Source organism: Thalassophryne amazonica, chromosome 1 (genome assembly GCF_902500255.1).
Source record: "Thalassophryne amazonica chromosome 1, fThaAma1.1, whole genome shotgun sequence".
Classification (NCBI taxonomy): Eukaryota; Metazoa; Chordata; class Actinopteri; order Batrachoidiformes; family Batrachoididae; genus Thalassophryne; species Thalassophryne amazonica.
Window position 1 is genome coordinate 78,853,048 of NC_047103.1, and position 18,347 is coordinate 78,871,394.

The 18,347-nt window shown below is 41.1% G+C and overlaps 1 protein-coding gene across 1 annotated transcript; it reads left to right on the top strand.

The window, feature by feature from the left end:
- The first annotated feature begins 532 nt into the window (after window positions 1-532).
- LOC117508426 (cAMP-responsive element modulator-like) lies at window positions 533-17,654 on the top strand. The gene is made up of 5 exons (XM_034168226.1): window positions 533-667; window positions 6,462-6,576; window positions 12,504-12,648; window positions 17,077-17,255; window positions 17,295-17,654. The coding sequence occupies exons 1-4, from the start codon at window positions 533-535 to the stop codon at window positions 17,219-17,221; spliced, it is 540 nt and encodes a 179-aa protein (XP_034024117.1). The 3' UTR covers window positions 17,222-17,255; window positions 17,295-17,654.
- Window positions 17,655-18,347: the final 693 nt, after the last annotated feature.

Consider the following 18,347-nt stretch of genomic DNA (forward strand, 5'->3'; position numbering starts at 1 on the left):
ACCTCCTCTTTGGTCTTCCTCGTCTTGTTCCTGGCAACAACATCCTCAGTTCCTTGTCCTGACAGACCCTGGGTGGTTCCTCTTGCAGACTTTGAGGAGCATTCCTGCTGAATAATGTTTGAATCTTAAACAGCATTTAGGGAAGCACGGTGAGTTAGTGTATGTTTAAAAGGTAGTTTTTCTGACTTAATACTTTTAATACTTGTGCCACTTTATCTATGTCAATAACAAAGTAATGAGTTTCTTGCTCTTCAGGCTACTATGGAGAAGGATCTATTTTTAGTCTTCAAATTTCCAACTCCATTGACTGTACTCACATTTATGGGCATAAAAAGCTGGGTCTCTTCAGTTTATCACTGAAACCTAACACACTTTCTGTTCGTAATTGATCTTCAGAGGAATTATACAAAGCAACAACAACAAAAACAGCAGTGGCTACAGAACAGAACTTTGGTGGAACACACTGCAGAATTTTTTTAATCTATTTTGACTTCTTCCGATAGGCGATGAAAATTACACAGCCAAGGAGACAATGGAGCTTGACGTGGTGGAAGATAAGCACAAGCAGACCATCCTTGTTAACTCGACGTGTTTCCATCACAGTACATCACCATCAGCATCACAGCTGAGCAACGCAACACCTCCATCTTACAACAGCAGCCAGACTGTATTTTGCTCACCCCAGCTGTTGAATTAAACCTGAACCCAGATTATCCAGGAGGTCTTCACCCAGGAAGTCCAGTCATACCTGAGCGATTGAACTATCTAACTGTGGCCACTAGAGAGCAGTACACACTGCTGATTATAGTTGTCTTTCTTATTTCTTTTTCTTTTTCAGCTGCTCCTGTTAAGGGTCACCACAGCAGATTAATTGTTTCCATCTCACCCTGTCCTCTGTATCTTCCTCTGTCACACCAACCACCTGCATGTCCTCCCTCACCACATCCATAAACCTCTTTGGTCTCCCTCTTCTCCTACTGCCTGGTGGCTCCATCCTCAGCATCCTTTCCCCTATTTATCCTGGATCCCTCCTCTGCACACGTCCAAACCATCTCAGTCTAGCCTCTCTGACTTTGTTTCCAAATTGTCCAACCGGAGCTGTCCCTCTGATATGTTCATTCCTAATCTTGTCCATTCTCGACACTCCCAAAGAGAATCACAACATTTTCAGCTCTGCCACCTGTCTTTTTGTTAGTGCCACAGTATCTAAATCATACAACATAGCTGGTCTCTCTACTGTCTTGTAAACTTTTCCCTTCACTCTTGCAGATATTCTTCGGTCACAAATCACTCCTTCCACCTTTCTCCACCCACTCCACCCTGCCTGCACTCTCTACCACACTCTCCCTTACTTTGGACAGTTGACCCCAATTATTTTTTCTGCAGACCTGACAGTTCGTTGAAGCCTGTGCCTGTCATGTTTGGAGGCAGAGGGAAATCAAACGGAGATGGAGATACACAGGACAGGCTGGATGATGGATGTGTAGAAGATGATGAGCAGTTCCTGGGGCAGGTTGAACTTCCTGAGCTGGTTGAGGAAGTACATCCTCTGCTGAGCCTTTTTTTCTGGTGGGAATTTATGTGGGAGGTCTACTTCAGATCTTGGGAGATGGTGGATCGCAGGAGCTGGAAAGTGTCCACATTAGGCACAGTGGCACTTTTGTCATAGCACTTTTCAAATCGGCAAGTGGATTCAGTGTGACGCAAAACAACCCAAACTAACCAGTTATTGGTAACTTTAACACAGGAAACTTCAGCCATGAACTCCCAAACTCCAACCAGTGTATCAAATGCCCGACCAGTGAGGAGAACACTTTGGATCGCTGCTACTGTCCAATCAAGAATGCCTACCAGACCGTCCATCTTGCCCATCTACCTGTGAGCCCCCCTCCTCCCCACTGCAATGACAACCTCCCTCAAGAACAAAATCCCGGTAAGGCAGCTGCAGCTGACTGTGTCTCTCCATCCACTCTGAAGCACTGTGCTGATCAACTGTCTCCAGTATTCACAGACATCTTCAGCACCTTGTCACATACCAGTCTGCTTCTACCATCATCTCCGGCCCCTAGAAACTAAGGATCACAGGACTTAATGACTACCAACCTATTGCTCTGACTTCGTGGTAATGAAGTCATTCGAGCGCCTGTTGCTGTCCCACCTCAAATTCATCACTGACCCACTACTGTACCTCCATCATCTGGTATGCTGCTGCTGCCACCAAGGGCAAGGAGAAACTGCAGCATATCATCTGATCTGCTGAGAAGGTAATTGGTTGCAATCTTCCTTCTCTCCAGGACCTTTTCATTTCATTTCATTTCATTTCATTTAAAAGGGACAACCCATATTGATGAACACATAAAATGTAAATATGTCAGATTATAGCTGTGAGCTAATTTCTATCTGTAGTCCCTGACAGACTGTAAAAATGAACAATTTACAATAAAAACACACAAACATCTGGACAAGAGACAGGAAACAAGAGGACAGTGACCTGATCTGAGCATGAACAGTTATCTTACACAAACTCAGTCAAAGGAGAGCACACAGTTAAACAAACAAACAAACAAACAAACAAATTACAGAATTACTACATTTACAATTCAACTGGAATAAGTTAATTAAAACTGCATTCTGATTTCATACATTTATATATTTTAAAAACAATAGCTTTAAGAACAATACCTTATAAAGTGCTGTAGTGCAGTGCACATTCCCTACAGTTCTTCTTAATTGAGTTCATAATGCTCACATTTTTTATTTGATCTGAGCCACTCCTTTAAGTGACTTTTGAAAGCTTTAAAGCTTGGGGCCTCCCTCACTGTAGTTGGCAAAGCGTTCCATTGGACACTGCCTTTGTAAGACAGAACAATTTGTGCAAAAGCTGTTTTTCTCACAGACACTTCACAGTCCCCTCTACTCATAGCCCTGGTGACCCTCGGACTAGTTGTTCTATATTTAATATAATTTGCAAGAGGTGGAGGAACCAACCCATTTAAAGTTTTGTATATTGACAAGCATTTTTAAATTTGATAAAATTTTCAAAACTAAATAAGTTATATATTGTTAAAATTTTACAATGATGATATGAAAATGGTCTTTTATCTAAAATTTTCAATGCTCTTTTGTAAAGCCTTTCAGTTGGTTTTAGAATCATCACACCGGTTAGAGACCAGCTGGTTATGCAGTAACCTACATGAGAAAGATCATACAGTGCAAGTACTGTACATCATAGCCACTTGATCTGTCACTGACCTCCTTATTTGGTTGAAGTTAAACACATTGTATTTGATTATTTTAGTTATCATTTTAATATGATTTGTAAAGGAGAGTGCCAAGTCCAGCAACATTCCCAAATATTTGAATTCTTTAACTAACTGCAGTTCATCATCTCCAATGTACACACTGTAGCCCTCAATATTGGAAGCCATTTTTGAAAAATACATACAGACAATTTTCTGTATGTTTAATTGCAGACATGATCCATTAAGCCAACTTAAAACATACTTTAGGGCTGACCTAAGAGTTTGAACTGCTGCCTCAGGTGATCTTGCACTTGTGTAGATTACCGCATCATCAGCATAAAGTTGGATGTCCACATCCTCACAAACATTTGATAGGTCATTAATGAATAATCAAAATAAACTAGGCCCAAGATAGATCCTTGGGGGACTCCTAGTGCACAATCTAAATATGGGGATTTAATACTATTAACCATGGTGGCTTGTTTTCTGTTGATAAATAAGATGCCATCCATTTTATGGCATGCTCAGAAATATGATTCACTAGATCAAGCGCTTTTCTCAAATCTAAGAAAACTGCTCCTACACAATTGTTTTTATCCAGATGACTTTTCATTTATTCCATGAACATTGTTATGGCCAGCCCAATCTCACGTTTTTTTTTTTGTTTGTTTTTTTTTGTTGTTGTTGTTTTGTTATTTTGTGCTCCCGTGATGAAATGAGTCAAATTTTCGTGACAGTTTTTTTTTTGTTTTTTTTAACTCTGTCAGGGTTTGGTACCACACAAGACAGGAATTGGACCCCAAATGCAAAGTGGCCAACAAAAAGGTAACTCTAGAAATACTATAAGTGTCCATAAACAAAGTTAAACAAACAAAAAGACAAAAATCCAGAAAAAGGCAGATGAGGTAATAAATGCAACAAAAGGCGACTGTCAAAAAGGTGACAGTGAAGTAACTTACAAAATGAAGAATAACCAGTGTAGACTGACACGACGCATGGCAGAGGACTCGGGTATGACATACAATCGGCCAGCAACAAGCAGAAATCAAGACGTGACTTATATAACCAACAAATTACATACAGGTGCGGATAACGACCGGAACTAAAGAAGCACGTAAGAACAATCAATGTGTGCACACACAAGACAATAGCAGACAACATGACAAACTCACTATTACTAACCCTACTCCTACCCCCAACCCTAACCATAACTACCCCCCCCCCCCCCCCCGCTTCACTTTTAATTTCGTGCAGCCATCACGGAATGTATTAGAATGAATTAGGTGTGAATGGTTCAGAGTAGTAAACAGTTTTGAACCCCTATGCTTCTTGAACCATTGTTCAAGAAGCATAGGGGCATCTACGTGCAGAAATCCATTGATTTCTGTACGTAGATGTTTTGGGGTCTGGTTGAGGTCCAGCAATTGTTGTTACATTAGTGCAGTTCGAAGGGCTATGCACTTGCCCGAGGCCTATCTTCATTGAGAGTGCTGTTACTGGTTCTGCGTAGCTCTCTGGAGCGGACTCCACAAGGCTCACGTCCACTGTGCTTCCATTCAAAGCGACAAGCGAGACTCATATTATACATCTCTAGAACACAGAGTCAAATCAGAAAGATTGTGAGTGACCCCTTCAATCTCAGATACTATCTTTTGAGACTCTTCCCTCTTGTAGAAGGCTGCAGTCTATCAGGACTAAACCCTCTCACCACAAGAACAGCTTTATCCCATCTGCAGTCAGCCTCACAAGCCATGATATTGTTTTTCTTCACATTTCGCTTCTTTGCCAATGGGCATACATCCACCCTTGCCTTCTCGTGTGATCAGTAATATGTATGATTCTCCATTTCACAAAATGATGGTGCTCCAACTTATACACCTTCAGTCTTCTGCCTGCACTGCAATATGTGAAAGTGAGAACAACCCTTTTGGGCTTCTTTTTCAACATGACACTGCAACATGGCAGCCTCCATGAGAGGGGCCTGCTCCCATGGAGATATGAACAAATGCTTATGAATGCTGTATTCCATTTCTGCTCATAAATGCACTAAAATGAGACACACTGTAGCTTTAAAACATCATGGAACTTTCAGCATCACTCAATTACTAATATAGTTTTCACCCTGTTATAATTTAGAATTTCTGAAAACCCAAAATAAATTAAAATTTGTGCACTGATTTTTTTTTTTTTTTTTTTTTTTTTTTGTCACCTGCATGTACGCGCACGCACACACACACGCCCCTTCCTGCACAGGCACCAAAGTGAGGTCAGGGGAAAATGTCCATTGGGAGTGAGGACCACCTGCTGTACTTAGAAATAAACTGATACTGCATTTAAACTCTAGATGTCTCACTAAGTCATGTTGTCGCCTCAGATTTTGAAGAATCACTTTGAGAGGTGCATATTTTGCAGCCTCTGGAAACCTTTTCATTAAAAATCTTGTAAGGACCAGCCTAAATGTCCCCACGTTCCAAAATAGTCCTCACTAAGCAAGTCCTCTACCCACGATGGTCCTCACAAAGATAGTATACACACACACACACACACACGTTACAGACGTGTGTTGTACAGTCAGTATTTCCATGAGGCTTTAACAGAAAATGTTCTCCTTTTCCAGCTCAGCAAAGATGTTCTGTTTACAGAAATAACATTTGATAAAAAATGTGATCTTGACATTTATTTAACAGTGGTGTAGTATACCACACCAGTTTATTTTTGCACTGACTGTAGATTCTTTCAGTTTCTCCCTTTTTCACTTGGGTTTATCACAGAAGGCCAATACAGATCTGCAAGTTGATTTGGCACAGGTTTTGCAGCAGACGTCCTTCCTGATACAACTCTACATTACACAGACAAGGGGGCAGTCTTGAACCTGGAGTCCTGTGCTCTAAAACAAGCACACTAACCACTAGGCCACCACACTGCCCATGTCCACCAATCTACCAATGCAATCAATGCAGTCCAGAAATCACATTTTGAGGTACAATACCTCCTGTGTATTTGATCACATAATACTGATTTACATGACATTTGTGTGATTGTCAGGTCAAGTCAAATCTATGTCTGTCCACATCCAATAAGTCCAATCTTCAGTGTCGTTTGCAGAAAACTCCTCAAAGACAAACAACAAAGGCCATGACTCATAGCAAAAAACACACATGACGAGCACAGTGATGTCATCATGATGTCAATGCTTCTTAGTGTAAATTGCACCCACAGCCTGTTGACTGTGGCAACAGTTCAGTTGCAGAGAAGACTCTGGAGGAGACTGTTCCTGTTGGAGACGCTGAGAGTTGTACAGACATGGCTGTAACCGGGGATGAGTCAGAAACAGGTACGTCTGCTATCCTGTCTTTATGAAAGGATCTAAAAACAAATAAGGTTTCTCCATGCTGTTATTCATCTAAAATGTTTAGTTATCGCATTTTAAACCACTGGAAATAATTGTCAGTGTCACATATGATTCAGCAATTAACATATTGTTTGCTTCAACCTGAATTAAAAAAAAATACTAATTATTGTGAGCTGGGCTTGTCAAACATTTAATTTTTGTAACTCATTCTTTCCCAAATGCCATCACATCGCACTGCATGAGAACTATTCTCAGTCTGTCTGTCTCACTGTCTGTGAAATGCTTCAGTTCTGTGCCCACTCACAACAGCAGCTGATGGCATTGTTTTTCCTGTAACAGGCCCCCCACAGAAACATGGGGGAAAAGTGAAGCAGCACATAAGTTGTATGTTGACGTCAGTGGCCGGCTGTGCAGTGATTGCACGTACTTGTTTTGGTGATTTCAGCACATTGCAGAAATGATCATCAGCACATGATGTGGTCTGTGGCGTGCTGCGTCCTGTTGAGCAAACACTGACTACAAGGATAAGATAACTACAGCACCATCTCTGAGAATTGTTCATCTTTGATACGATTTTGTCAAAAGAATCACTTTTTTGGGGGGTCTTGTTGAATATGGAATTTTTGCATTGTGCACACTTAACAAACAAGGCAAGAGATCAAACTTTGGGATATAATATTCAAGTTCCATTAAAGAAACAATTTCCTATTAGAATTTAAGTTTTTGTTATGATTTAGATGCCTTTTAAAAATCATTTAACTTTTTTTTTACTTTATAATCTCCTCTGTCAGTTTCACAGTGACACACTGATGTGTATTGTTTTCTTGAAACATGTATTTACAAGGAAGGAGCCAGATGTACAGCTTGATTGCCAACTGATGATATTCCAAAAATATTATCAGCCAGATTTATTTAACATTTGGATTGCTGTGTGCCCCCCCCCCCCAAAAGAAAAGAAAACGAAAAAGGCAAAGGGCCCCATCTTGACAGACTAAGCCAATGGCATATAGCACAAGTGCATGAGTTGTGTATCCAGTGCCATTTTGTAATATAGAGGGTACATAAGCTGAGCCCTAAATAAGGTGCATGGGCATGCTTTGATCATAACATGAAATAAAACAGAATGTCATTCATCATTCCCTTTAACCTCTGTCCGCCTCCAGGAAGTTTACTTAAGTGAATATAAGTGAAAGGGTTTTCTGGCGAGTTAACAGATCTGCTCCAGTGAATCAAAGTGCCCCCAAAGCTCCCTGAGGTGAAGCAGTAAAGTGAAGCTTTGTGTTTTTCCTTTAGTAATTTCTTTTATTATCTTTAACTAGCACGTTGCCCATGGGGATCCACATGCTCTAGATTGGGCAGTGTTTATAAAATAGGTAGCTGACATTTTTCGAGGGTGGTAATGAATTACGCAAAGTTTCTAGAATGATTTGGAATGAAGTGTGAGTCCAGAATGTAATTATCAATGTCCTTTGTTCACTGTTGTTTGCTAATACCTGTAGTTTCTCCAAAATATTAGTCTTATTAACATTCCATTTTGGCAGCACTCATCCTTGACCCAAAATACATAAGTATACCAAACGGAAAATGTCAACTTTCCCCAGTTTCTCCGTGTTCAAAGGTACACAGATGCACACATGCAGGCATACATGTACACAGAGGCCACTTCAGTTTTAATATACAGATGATTTTCTGCACCCTGCTGGAACGGAGTGTGAATCCAGAATGTAATTATCAACATTTATTGTTCAGTGTTGTTGCAGGGGTGGTGGCCAAGTGGTTAAAGCGCTTTGTTTGTTTGGGTTCAAATCCCACCCCTGCCACATTTCTCCATGTAATGTGGAGTTGCGTCAGGAAGGGCATCCGGCATAAAACCTGTGCCAATTCAACATGCAGATCTACCTTGGATTTGCTGTGGCGACCCCGAGTGCAAACAAGGGAGCAGCCAAAGGAACTTACTTACATTGTTCAGTGTTGTTAACTAATATCCATAGTCTCTCCAACAATATTAGTCCTATCAATGTCTTGTTTTGGTCACGTTCATCCTTGACCCAAAATACATACGCATATCAAACGGCAAATGTCAGCTCTCCCCAATTTGTCCATGATTGAAGTTACACTCAACAAAAATATAAACGCAACACTTTTGCTTTTGCTCCCATTTTGTATGAGATGAACTCAGAGATCTAAAACTTTTTCCACATACACAATATCACCATTTCCCTCAAATATTGTTCACAAACCAGTCTAAATCTGTGATAGTGAGCACTTCTCCTTTGCTGAGATAATCCATCCCACCTCACAGGTGTGCCATATCAAGATGCTGATTAGACACCATGATTAGTGCATAGGTGTGCCTTAGACTGCCCACAATAAAAGGCCACTCTGAAAGGTGTAGTTTTGTTTTATTGGGGGGGGATACCAGTCAGTATCTGGTGTGACCACCATTTGCCTCATGCAGTGCAACACATCTCCTTCGCATAGAGTTGATCAGGTTGTCAATTGTGGCCTGTGGAATGTTGGTCCACTCCTCTTCAATGACTGTGTGAAGTTGCTGGATATTGGCAGGAACTGGTACACGCTGTCATATACGCCGGTCCAGAGCATCCCAAACATGCTCAATGGGTGACATGTCCGGTGAGTATGCCGGCCATGCAAGAACTGGGACATTTTCAGCTTCCAAGAATTGTGTACAGATCCTTGCAACATGGGGCCGTGCATTATCCTGCTGCAACATGAGGTGATGTTCTTGGATGTATGGCACAACAATGGGCCTCAGGATCTCATCACGGTATCTCTGTGCATTCAAAATGCCATCAATAAAATGTACCTGTGTTCTTCGTCCACAACAACAACAACACAACCCCACAACATTGACATCAGAAAACCGCTCACCCACACGACGCCACACATGCTGTCTGCCATCTGCCCTGGACAGTGTGAACCGGGATTCATCCGTGAAGAGAACACCTCTCCAATGTGCCAAACGCCAGCGAATGTGAGCATTTGCCCACTCGAGTCGGGTACGACAACGAACTGGAGTCAGGTCGAGACCCCGATGAGGACGACGAGCATGCAGATGAGCTTCCTTGAGACGGTTTCTGACAGTTTGTGCAGAAATTCTTTGGTTATGCAAACCGATTGTTTCAGCAGCTGTCTGAGTGGCTGGTCTCAGACAATCTTGGAGGTGAACATGCTGGATGTGGAGGTCCTGGGCTGGTGTGGTTACACGTGGTCTGCGGTTGTGAGGCTGGTGGGATGTACTGCCAAATTCTCTGAAACGCCTTTGGAGACGGCTTATGGTAGAGAAATGAACATTCAATACACGAGCAACAGCTCTGGTTGACATTCCTGCTGTCAGCATGCCAATTGCACGCTCCCTCAAATCTTGCAACATCTGTGGCATTGTGCTGTGTGATAAAACTGCACCTTTCAGAGTGGCCTTTTATTGTGGACAGTCTAAGGTACACCTGTGCACTAATCATGGTGTCTAATCAGCATCTTGATATGGCACACCTGTGAGGTGGGATGGATTATCTCAGCAAAGGAGAAGTGCTCACTATCACAGATTTAGACTGGTTTGTGAACAATATTTGAGGTAAATGATGATATTGTGTATGTGGAACAAGTTTTAGATCTTTGAGTTCATCTCATACAAAATGGGAGCAAAACCAAAAGTGTTGCGTTTATATTTTTGTTGAGTGTATATACACGCACGCACGCATACACGTACACAGAGGTGACTTGGCTTTTAATATATAAATGATTTACCGCCCCCCTGCTGGAATTGCGTGTGAGTCCAGAATCATCAATATCCATTGTTCACTGTTGTTACCTAATATACCCAATTTCTCCAAATATGCTAGTCCTATCAACTTTCCATTTTCACAGTGTTCATCCTTGACCCAAAATATATAGGCAAAGGCTATTCGCCCAATCGCTGGGCAGATAAATATAATGTCTTACCTTATTCGCCCAACCGTGATAATGTATTTGACGTGTGGGCATCTAAACTACGTTTTTTACACGACTTTTTAAAGGCTTTATTACGGTGTGAAAAGTGCCATATGTTTGACACATTTAAGGGTGCCTTCTTTAATTACTGCAAAAAAAAACAAAAAACTGCAATGGATGAAAGCAGACACACTACATAAGTATTTTGAACCTTGGCCTGTTATTTTGTTGGCCTGTTAACGCCAACGAAACAGTTTTGATGAACAAAATGCTGCTTGTTGCCTGTAAGATGGTGTTAGTTTGACGCAGTTCCCTGGAAGTGATGAGCCAAACAGAACCACTTTAGATCACACCCTCTCCGCGGGCTGCGAACCCTCCCGCAGCCGGCAAGAAAATATCCACCCTTTTTCCCTACGTTAAAACCGGAAGTGAACTTACAAGCGCGCTCATTGGTCGGTTGTGGTTGGGTGTATATGCTCATGTATTTACTTTATTGAACCAACAGATAGGCGTATAGCCACTACGAAATATATAAGCATACCAAAGGACAAATGTCAGGTCTCCCTAGTTTCTTCATGATCAAAGCCATACACACGCACACATGCATACACATACTGAGAGGCCAGTTGGCTTTTAATATATACGTGATTTTCAGTTCAGTTTCATTGTGTATACAAGCAGAGTGGATGTGATTTGTGAATCCATGTAAGGCACATCTGAATATCGCACTAAATATCAGAACTCTGCATTTCACTTTAGACTGAGTTTTTGATAGATTGTGGCACAACAGATTTTTGCTGCCATCTAACTGCAATGCTCCAGCACTGCATTTCAGCACACCTCATTTTTAGATCAATATGGTCATGGATGAACAAATGAGTGTAATTGTTCTCACCATTTGCATAGTGTGGACATTGGACATGAAAATTACAACTGTATTGGTTCTACACAAAGACTACAATGTGCACCACTTTCCACCACCTACAAGATAGGCCTAATAATATGTGATCAACAACAATCAATGCAACCTGCAACAGTATGATTTTATATTTGTTTTGCACTTATGTATAGTGCAATTTTATGGTTATTTATTGTGTTATTTGTGCCTAAGAGAATGCCACTTACAGTGATCAGTTGGCGTGGGTAGATTTCCTAGTTCAGTCAGTTTAGGAGAACAATATACTGCTGTATGTTGAAGTCTCAGGATTACACATCTACTGATTAAAATCTATACTCACCCACAGCTTTACAAGTTTTGTAGAACAGGTAGTGCAGAGCTATCAATATGTAAACCTGGCTCCAGTTCCCGGTAATAGTACCTGTTGTGTCCTTGGACATACTGTACTTCATCTACACTGTCCCAGTCCATCCAATAGGAGTGCTGGCCTTGGCTGGAGAAGTAACCTGAGTAGGAATGGTGTCCCATCCAGGAGGATAACCTATTTTTTTTCAGCCACTTACAGACTGAACTCAGAATAATGGACTGTTCACAGCCTAAATCCACTGGGCAATATTTATTTAGCACACAACTGAAACATAATATGCAACATTTTATTCCCTTTGAAATAACATTCATTAGTGCAATGTCTGTTTGATCTACATGTGCAATATGCACTTTATTATCTGTGCAATATCCACTGTGTTTGGAATACAAAGTGTGAAATAGCTGCTGTTCACAATCCCCATTAACCTTCTACTTTGTAATATATATATATTTTAGGAGTACCGGGTAAGAAATCTGTTTTATACTTTTATACCTTAATACTTTTGTATTTATTTTCTTGAGAGCTCTGCACAAGAATTCCAGTGTACTCAAACCTTGCGTGCGAGTACAAATGGCAAATAAAGTCTCTATCTCTATTTAGAACTTAGTTCTTCCTCTCTTCTTCTACAGCACATGTTGAGAAAATTCCTGGTGACATATCACCTTTATTTATTTTATTTTATTTTTTCCACAGGGAGCACAGGCAGCATGAATGCCTGCAATATGCATAAATCCAGCTGCAGCTCTCCTCTGGGATCTATGATGGCTGGCAGTAACAGCTCCCAGGAGTCTGCTGAGGAGGTCTTACGAAAGAGGGAGCTCCGCTTGTTGAAAAACAGGTAGGGAAGGCTGTTCGCATTCATCAGCACAGACATAGTTCTTGTGTTTTCATTGAGGTCATCCACTTAAACTCTTCATTCTGTGCCTGTGGTCATACATGCTACATACATTCTTACTCATTGTCCATTAGAGACAAGTCACTCTAAGCACACCTGATCCTATCAGATCTCAGAGGAGAAGCAGAATAGGTGCATTTCATTCATTTTCATTTTCAATTCATTTTCCCATTGTTACACATATCCAGAACTTCATACATCAACCTTATCCTGGTTCACCAAACCTCAAAATCATGGTAGGCATTAGCAAGGTAGCATTAGCATAAAGTTTCATCATAATCCATGAGGTTTTTATGGTATTATCTGTTGGCATCCTTCCATCTTTGGGAGACACTAGTGTAGCATGCACTTTTATTTTATTTTTTCAGTTTATTTTCATTTATATAGCACCAAATCACAACAAAGTTGCCTCAAAGTTCATTCATTTGCATCTTCAATGGCAGTCTCTTTTGCATTTATTGCAGGTTACTTTCACTTTTATGAACACACTTTGGTCTGAGGTAATAATTACACTTAACAGTACACATGCACGGCAGCACGATGGCTTAGTGGTTAGCAGTGTTGCCTCACAGCAAGAAGGTCATGGCATTGATTTCCACCTGTGGCCTTTTTTTTTAAACCTTTATTTAACCAGGTTAGTCCCATTAAGATCGAGACATCTTTTGCAAGGAACACTTGGACAATTAGAAAGTTTCCAATTCACCTAACCTTTGTGCAGTTTGCGTGTTTCCCTCTGGGTGCTTCAGCTTCCTCCCACATCCAAAGACATGCAGGTTAGGTAGATTGGAAACTTTAAATTGTGCTTAGGTGTGAATGTTTTTGTTTGTCTATATGTGGCCCTGTGACAGACTGGTGTCCTGTCCAAGGTGTACCCTGTCTCACACCCTATGACTGCTGGGATAGGCTCCAGCCCCCCTTAATTGGAGTAAGTGGTTGAAGATGAGTGTGTGTGTGTGTGTGTGTGTGTGTGTGTGTGTGTGTGTGTGTGTGTGTGTGTGTGTGTGTGTGTGTGTGTGTGTGTGTGTGTGTGTGTGTGTGTGAGAGAGAGAGAGAGAGAGAGAGAGTACATATGCACTTCAATTTCAGCAGTAATTTGTATTCTTCACTGAAATTGCCTTGCTAGCATATCATTCTATATAAACTCATGTTTTCAATGTATACAATTATCTATTAACACCTACATGCACACATCATATGTACATATCAGCATACCTCAGCAGTATTGGCTGATTCATTCTTGCAGCTATAGTGATGGGTGAACGGGGGATTTAGTCTCAACAGGGGGTCCATATATTAAACATGATTTGAAACAAAGTCATGGACAATTGATAATACATCTTTAATATGCATTACAACTTGTGCTGAAGCCTCATTAAATGGTACGTTCCATCTTTCACCTCATGAAATATTCATACCACTGAACTCAAACAGTCATTGTTTGTTTTATATAACGGCAAAAATAGATCCTTGTCATTTGATATTTTATTAATTTATAAACAACAGAAAAATGACTTTGGTGTACGTCACTGGTGCTCAACAGTCCAACACGAACTTTAAATAGTCCAAAATTGTTCTCAGTCAACTTGCAAAAAACAATCTTGATGATGTACAGTGAGGAAAATAAGTATTTGAACACCCTGCGATTTTGCAAGTTCTCCCACTTAGAAATCATGGAGGGGTCTGAAATTTTCATCTTAGGTGCATGTCCACTGTGAGAGACATAATCTAAAAAAAAAAAAAAATCCGGAAATCACAATGTATGTTTTTTTAAATAATTTATTTGTGTGTTACTGCTGCAAATAAGTATTTGAACACCTGTGAAAATCAATGTTAATACTTGGTACAGTAGCCTTTGTTTGCAATTACAGAGGTCAAACGTTTCCTGCAGTTTTTCACCAGGTTTGCACACACTGCAGCAGGGATTTTGGTCCACTCCTCCATACAGATCTTCTCTAGATCTTTTAGGTTTGGAGTTTCAGCTCCCTCCAAAGATTTTCTATTGAGTTCAGGTCCTTGAAATGCTTCTTATGGAGCCCCTCCTTAGTTGCCCTGGCTGTGTGTTTGGGGTCATTGTCATGCTGGAAGACCCAGCCATGACCCATCTTCAGTGCTGTTACTGAGGGAAGGAGGTTGTTTGACAAAATCGTGCAATACATGACCCCATCCATCCTCCCTTCAATACGGTGCAGTCGTCCTGTCCCCTTTGCAGAAGAACACCCGCAGAGTATGATATTTCCACCCCCATGCTTCACGGTTGGGATGGTTTTCTTGGGGTTGTTCTCATCCTGGTCTCATTTGACCACATGACCTTCTCCCATGCCTCCTCTGGATCACCCAGATGGTCACTGGTGAACTTCAAATGGGCCTGGACATGTGCTGGCTTGAGCAGTGGGACCTTGCCGCCCTGCAGGATTTTAAACCATGACAGCATCATGTGTTACTAATGTAATCTTTGTGGTCCCAGCTCTCTTCAGGTCATTGACCAGGTCCTCCTGTGTAGTTCTGAGCTTTCTCAGAATCATCCTTACCCCACAAAGTGAGATCATGCATGGAATCCCAGACCGAGGGAGACTGACAGTCATCTTGTGTTTCTTCCACTTTCTAATAAATAATGATAACAGTTGTTGTATTCTACCAAGCTGCTTGCCTGTTGTCCTGTAGTCCATCCCAGCCTTGTGCAGGTCTACAGTTTTGTCCCTGGTGTCCTTAGACAGCTCTTTGGTCTTGGCTATGGTGGACAGGTTGGAGTGTGATTGATTGAGTGTGTAAACAGGTGTCTTTTATACAGGTAACAAGTTCAAACAGGTGCAATTAATACAGGTAAAGAGCGCAGAATAAGAGGGCTTCTTAAAGAAAAATTAACAGGTCTGTGAGAGCCAGAATTCTTGCTGGTTGGTAGGTGTTCAAATACTTATTTGCAGCAGTAACATACAAATAATAATAATAAAAAAATCATACATTGTGATTTCCAGATTTTTTTTTTGCTGTTTTAGATTATGTGGACATAGTGGACGTGTACCTAAGATGAAAATTTCAGATGCCTCCATGATTTCTAAGTGAGAGAACTTGCAAAATCGCAGTGTGTTCAAATACTTATTTTCCTCACTGTAGTCCTTGATGCTGTGCACTGACTTTGTGTACAGACTGCCATCTGCTTTCCTCACTACAGCAAAAAAAATCACATCAGACATTAGTCCACCTTTTCATCCTAACTTCATCCTCTACATCCCAACGGCTCTTCATGCCTCCAGAGGGCGTACGGCGTAGTGGATTTGCTTTTTTGTGTTAGAAGAATTAGCACCGTCAATTAGCTTCTTCAAATTATCATCTGTCAGGAAAACAAACTTTGCCATGTTTAGTTAAATGCTGCCCCCACTGGTGGCTGGTGGTCATAGCATGCAATGGTACAAAATGTATGGAACCAAATTTGGACAGTAAATGCAACCAACTTGCAAGCTAAATGCAACACAACACAAATGGGACAAATAATCCATGTCACGTGACAAACAAAGCACCAATCAAATGACAAGGATCCACTCAGCCATGTTATAATGGATGTTATATATTTAATCCAACTGTCATAATTGTTTATTCACTTCCATTGTTTTATGGTACTACTGCGTATGCATGTAAAATCTTTCCCTCATCATAAATCCTGTCACTTCTCAATCCCCCTTCTTGATAATAACAATCTAGAACTTGGAGCTCTCCAAGCTGATCACAGGTGCAACTCCGATTGGTAAAATGAGTGGTACATTCACAACACACACATAATTAAAGCCCTTTCGGCATTTGTAGGATGGAAAAGAGCAACTGAAATGCAATCCTTCTTCTTCTCAGCTCCTCTAAGTCCAATGGCCTAGTTTGCACTAAGCTTTGGCATCAGTTTGAAAGTAATATGATGATACACGGCCCAGGCAGAGGGTCGCCCCTTTGAGTCTGGTCTGCTTGAGTTTTCTTCCTCAAATCATAGGGAGTTTTTCCTTACCACTGTCACCTGTGTGCTTGCTCTTGGGGTTGGTAAGTTAGACCGTGCTTGTGTGACGCGCCTTGAGGCAACTTTGTTGTAATTTTGTGCTATATAAATGAAAATAAATAGAAAAAATACACCTGCCCCAAAAGTATGTGCCTGTAATCAAGCTAGGGCCCTTTGAGCTATTATGTCCATACACAGGGCAGAAAACAACATCCACATGTTCTGTTGTATGCAGTCGCAGATCTGGCAACACTGCTCCAGATCATAAATACTTATTTCGTTTTACTTGGTACACACTGATTTGCGAGTGGAAGCCATGTTCTTTTGGCTTTTCGGGTGACAGATGTGCATGCTAAAATGTTCAGACTTCTTTTCCATGCTGTCTTTTCTTCCAGGGAAGCTGCTCGGGAGTGTAGACGAAAGAAGAAGGAATATGTAAAGTGCCTGGAGAATCGTGTGGCTGTGCTGGAAAACCAAAACAAGACTTTAATCGAGGAGCTTAAGGCCTTGAAAGACATCTACGGACAAAAAGTTGAATAAGACTAAAGGAAGAAGTGGAATTATGTGGACTGTCTTGTACTTTTGTGACTTGTCTATGAATTCACATACATTCAAACACACAAAACACTCCTTATCCATACTGTTAAATGTTTACATGATGAAGTCAATGTTTCTGGTTTCTAATTATCCACCAGCAGCAAACTCAATGGACTTTTTGAGGTCAGGTTTTTGTCAGTGAAAATTGTAAGGAGCTTGTGTTTGCATGGGGAGCGAGAGGCAGAAGGAGAGCCGAGCAGTCATGTTTCAGCTCGATATCAGTCAGCTGCTGCCCCAAACACCACATGAGCACAAATCTGAACCCACGACCTAAATCTGTTACAAATGGCATTATTTATTTATTCCTCGCATCATTTTCACTGGACTGCACTCAGCACTGTATTTGACTGGCTTAATAAAATCCATGCTTTGAAAATGAACCAGTTCATAATCTTTGTTTATTACATTTCACCAATAAACAGTCACGACGGAGGTTTACTCAGGGAAAATGCGACAAAAAAAAATTCAAAGAGAATCACAAAGTGTGTTTAATTTTATGCTGCTTTCAGCCAAACCTCTACAGCTGTAATGCAAGCATTGAAAGGGGAATTTTAACATTTTCAACCAAGGCTCTAAGATGTTTAAGGATTAATCTTTTCTCTTGGGGGAAAAAACAAAGTTATTTGGCACAATATTGATTTAGAAAGTAAACATTGTGACAGGCTAACCAGTTATGTCATGGAAAGGTCACAGGGCAAGTTAAACAAGTTAAAAACACTCAGAATAAACCGCTTCTTGCCACTATTGAACAGGTAAAAATGTTATTAGAGGTGTCTGGTCAACAGGCATGTTCCATAAGACAGAGCTCCTCATCTGCAACGAACAGTGGAGAGCAGCAACACCGAATGGACTGGAGGCAAAGGTAAGCAGCTAACTGTATAATTGGTCATACTAAAAAGTTTCTTTTGTTGTGTGGGCCGCTGAAGAGGAGGTACTGCTGGCCCACCACCACCAGATGGCGCCCTGCTTGAAGTGCGGGCTTCAAGCACGAGAGGGCGTCATAGCAACCGAGAGTGACAGCTGTCACTCGTTAACAGCACCAGCTGTCACTCATCCACATCACCACCAC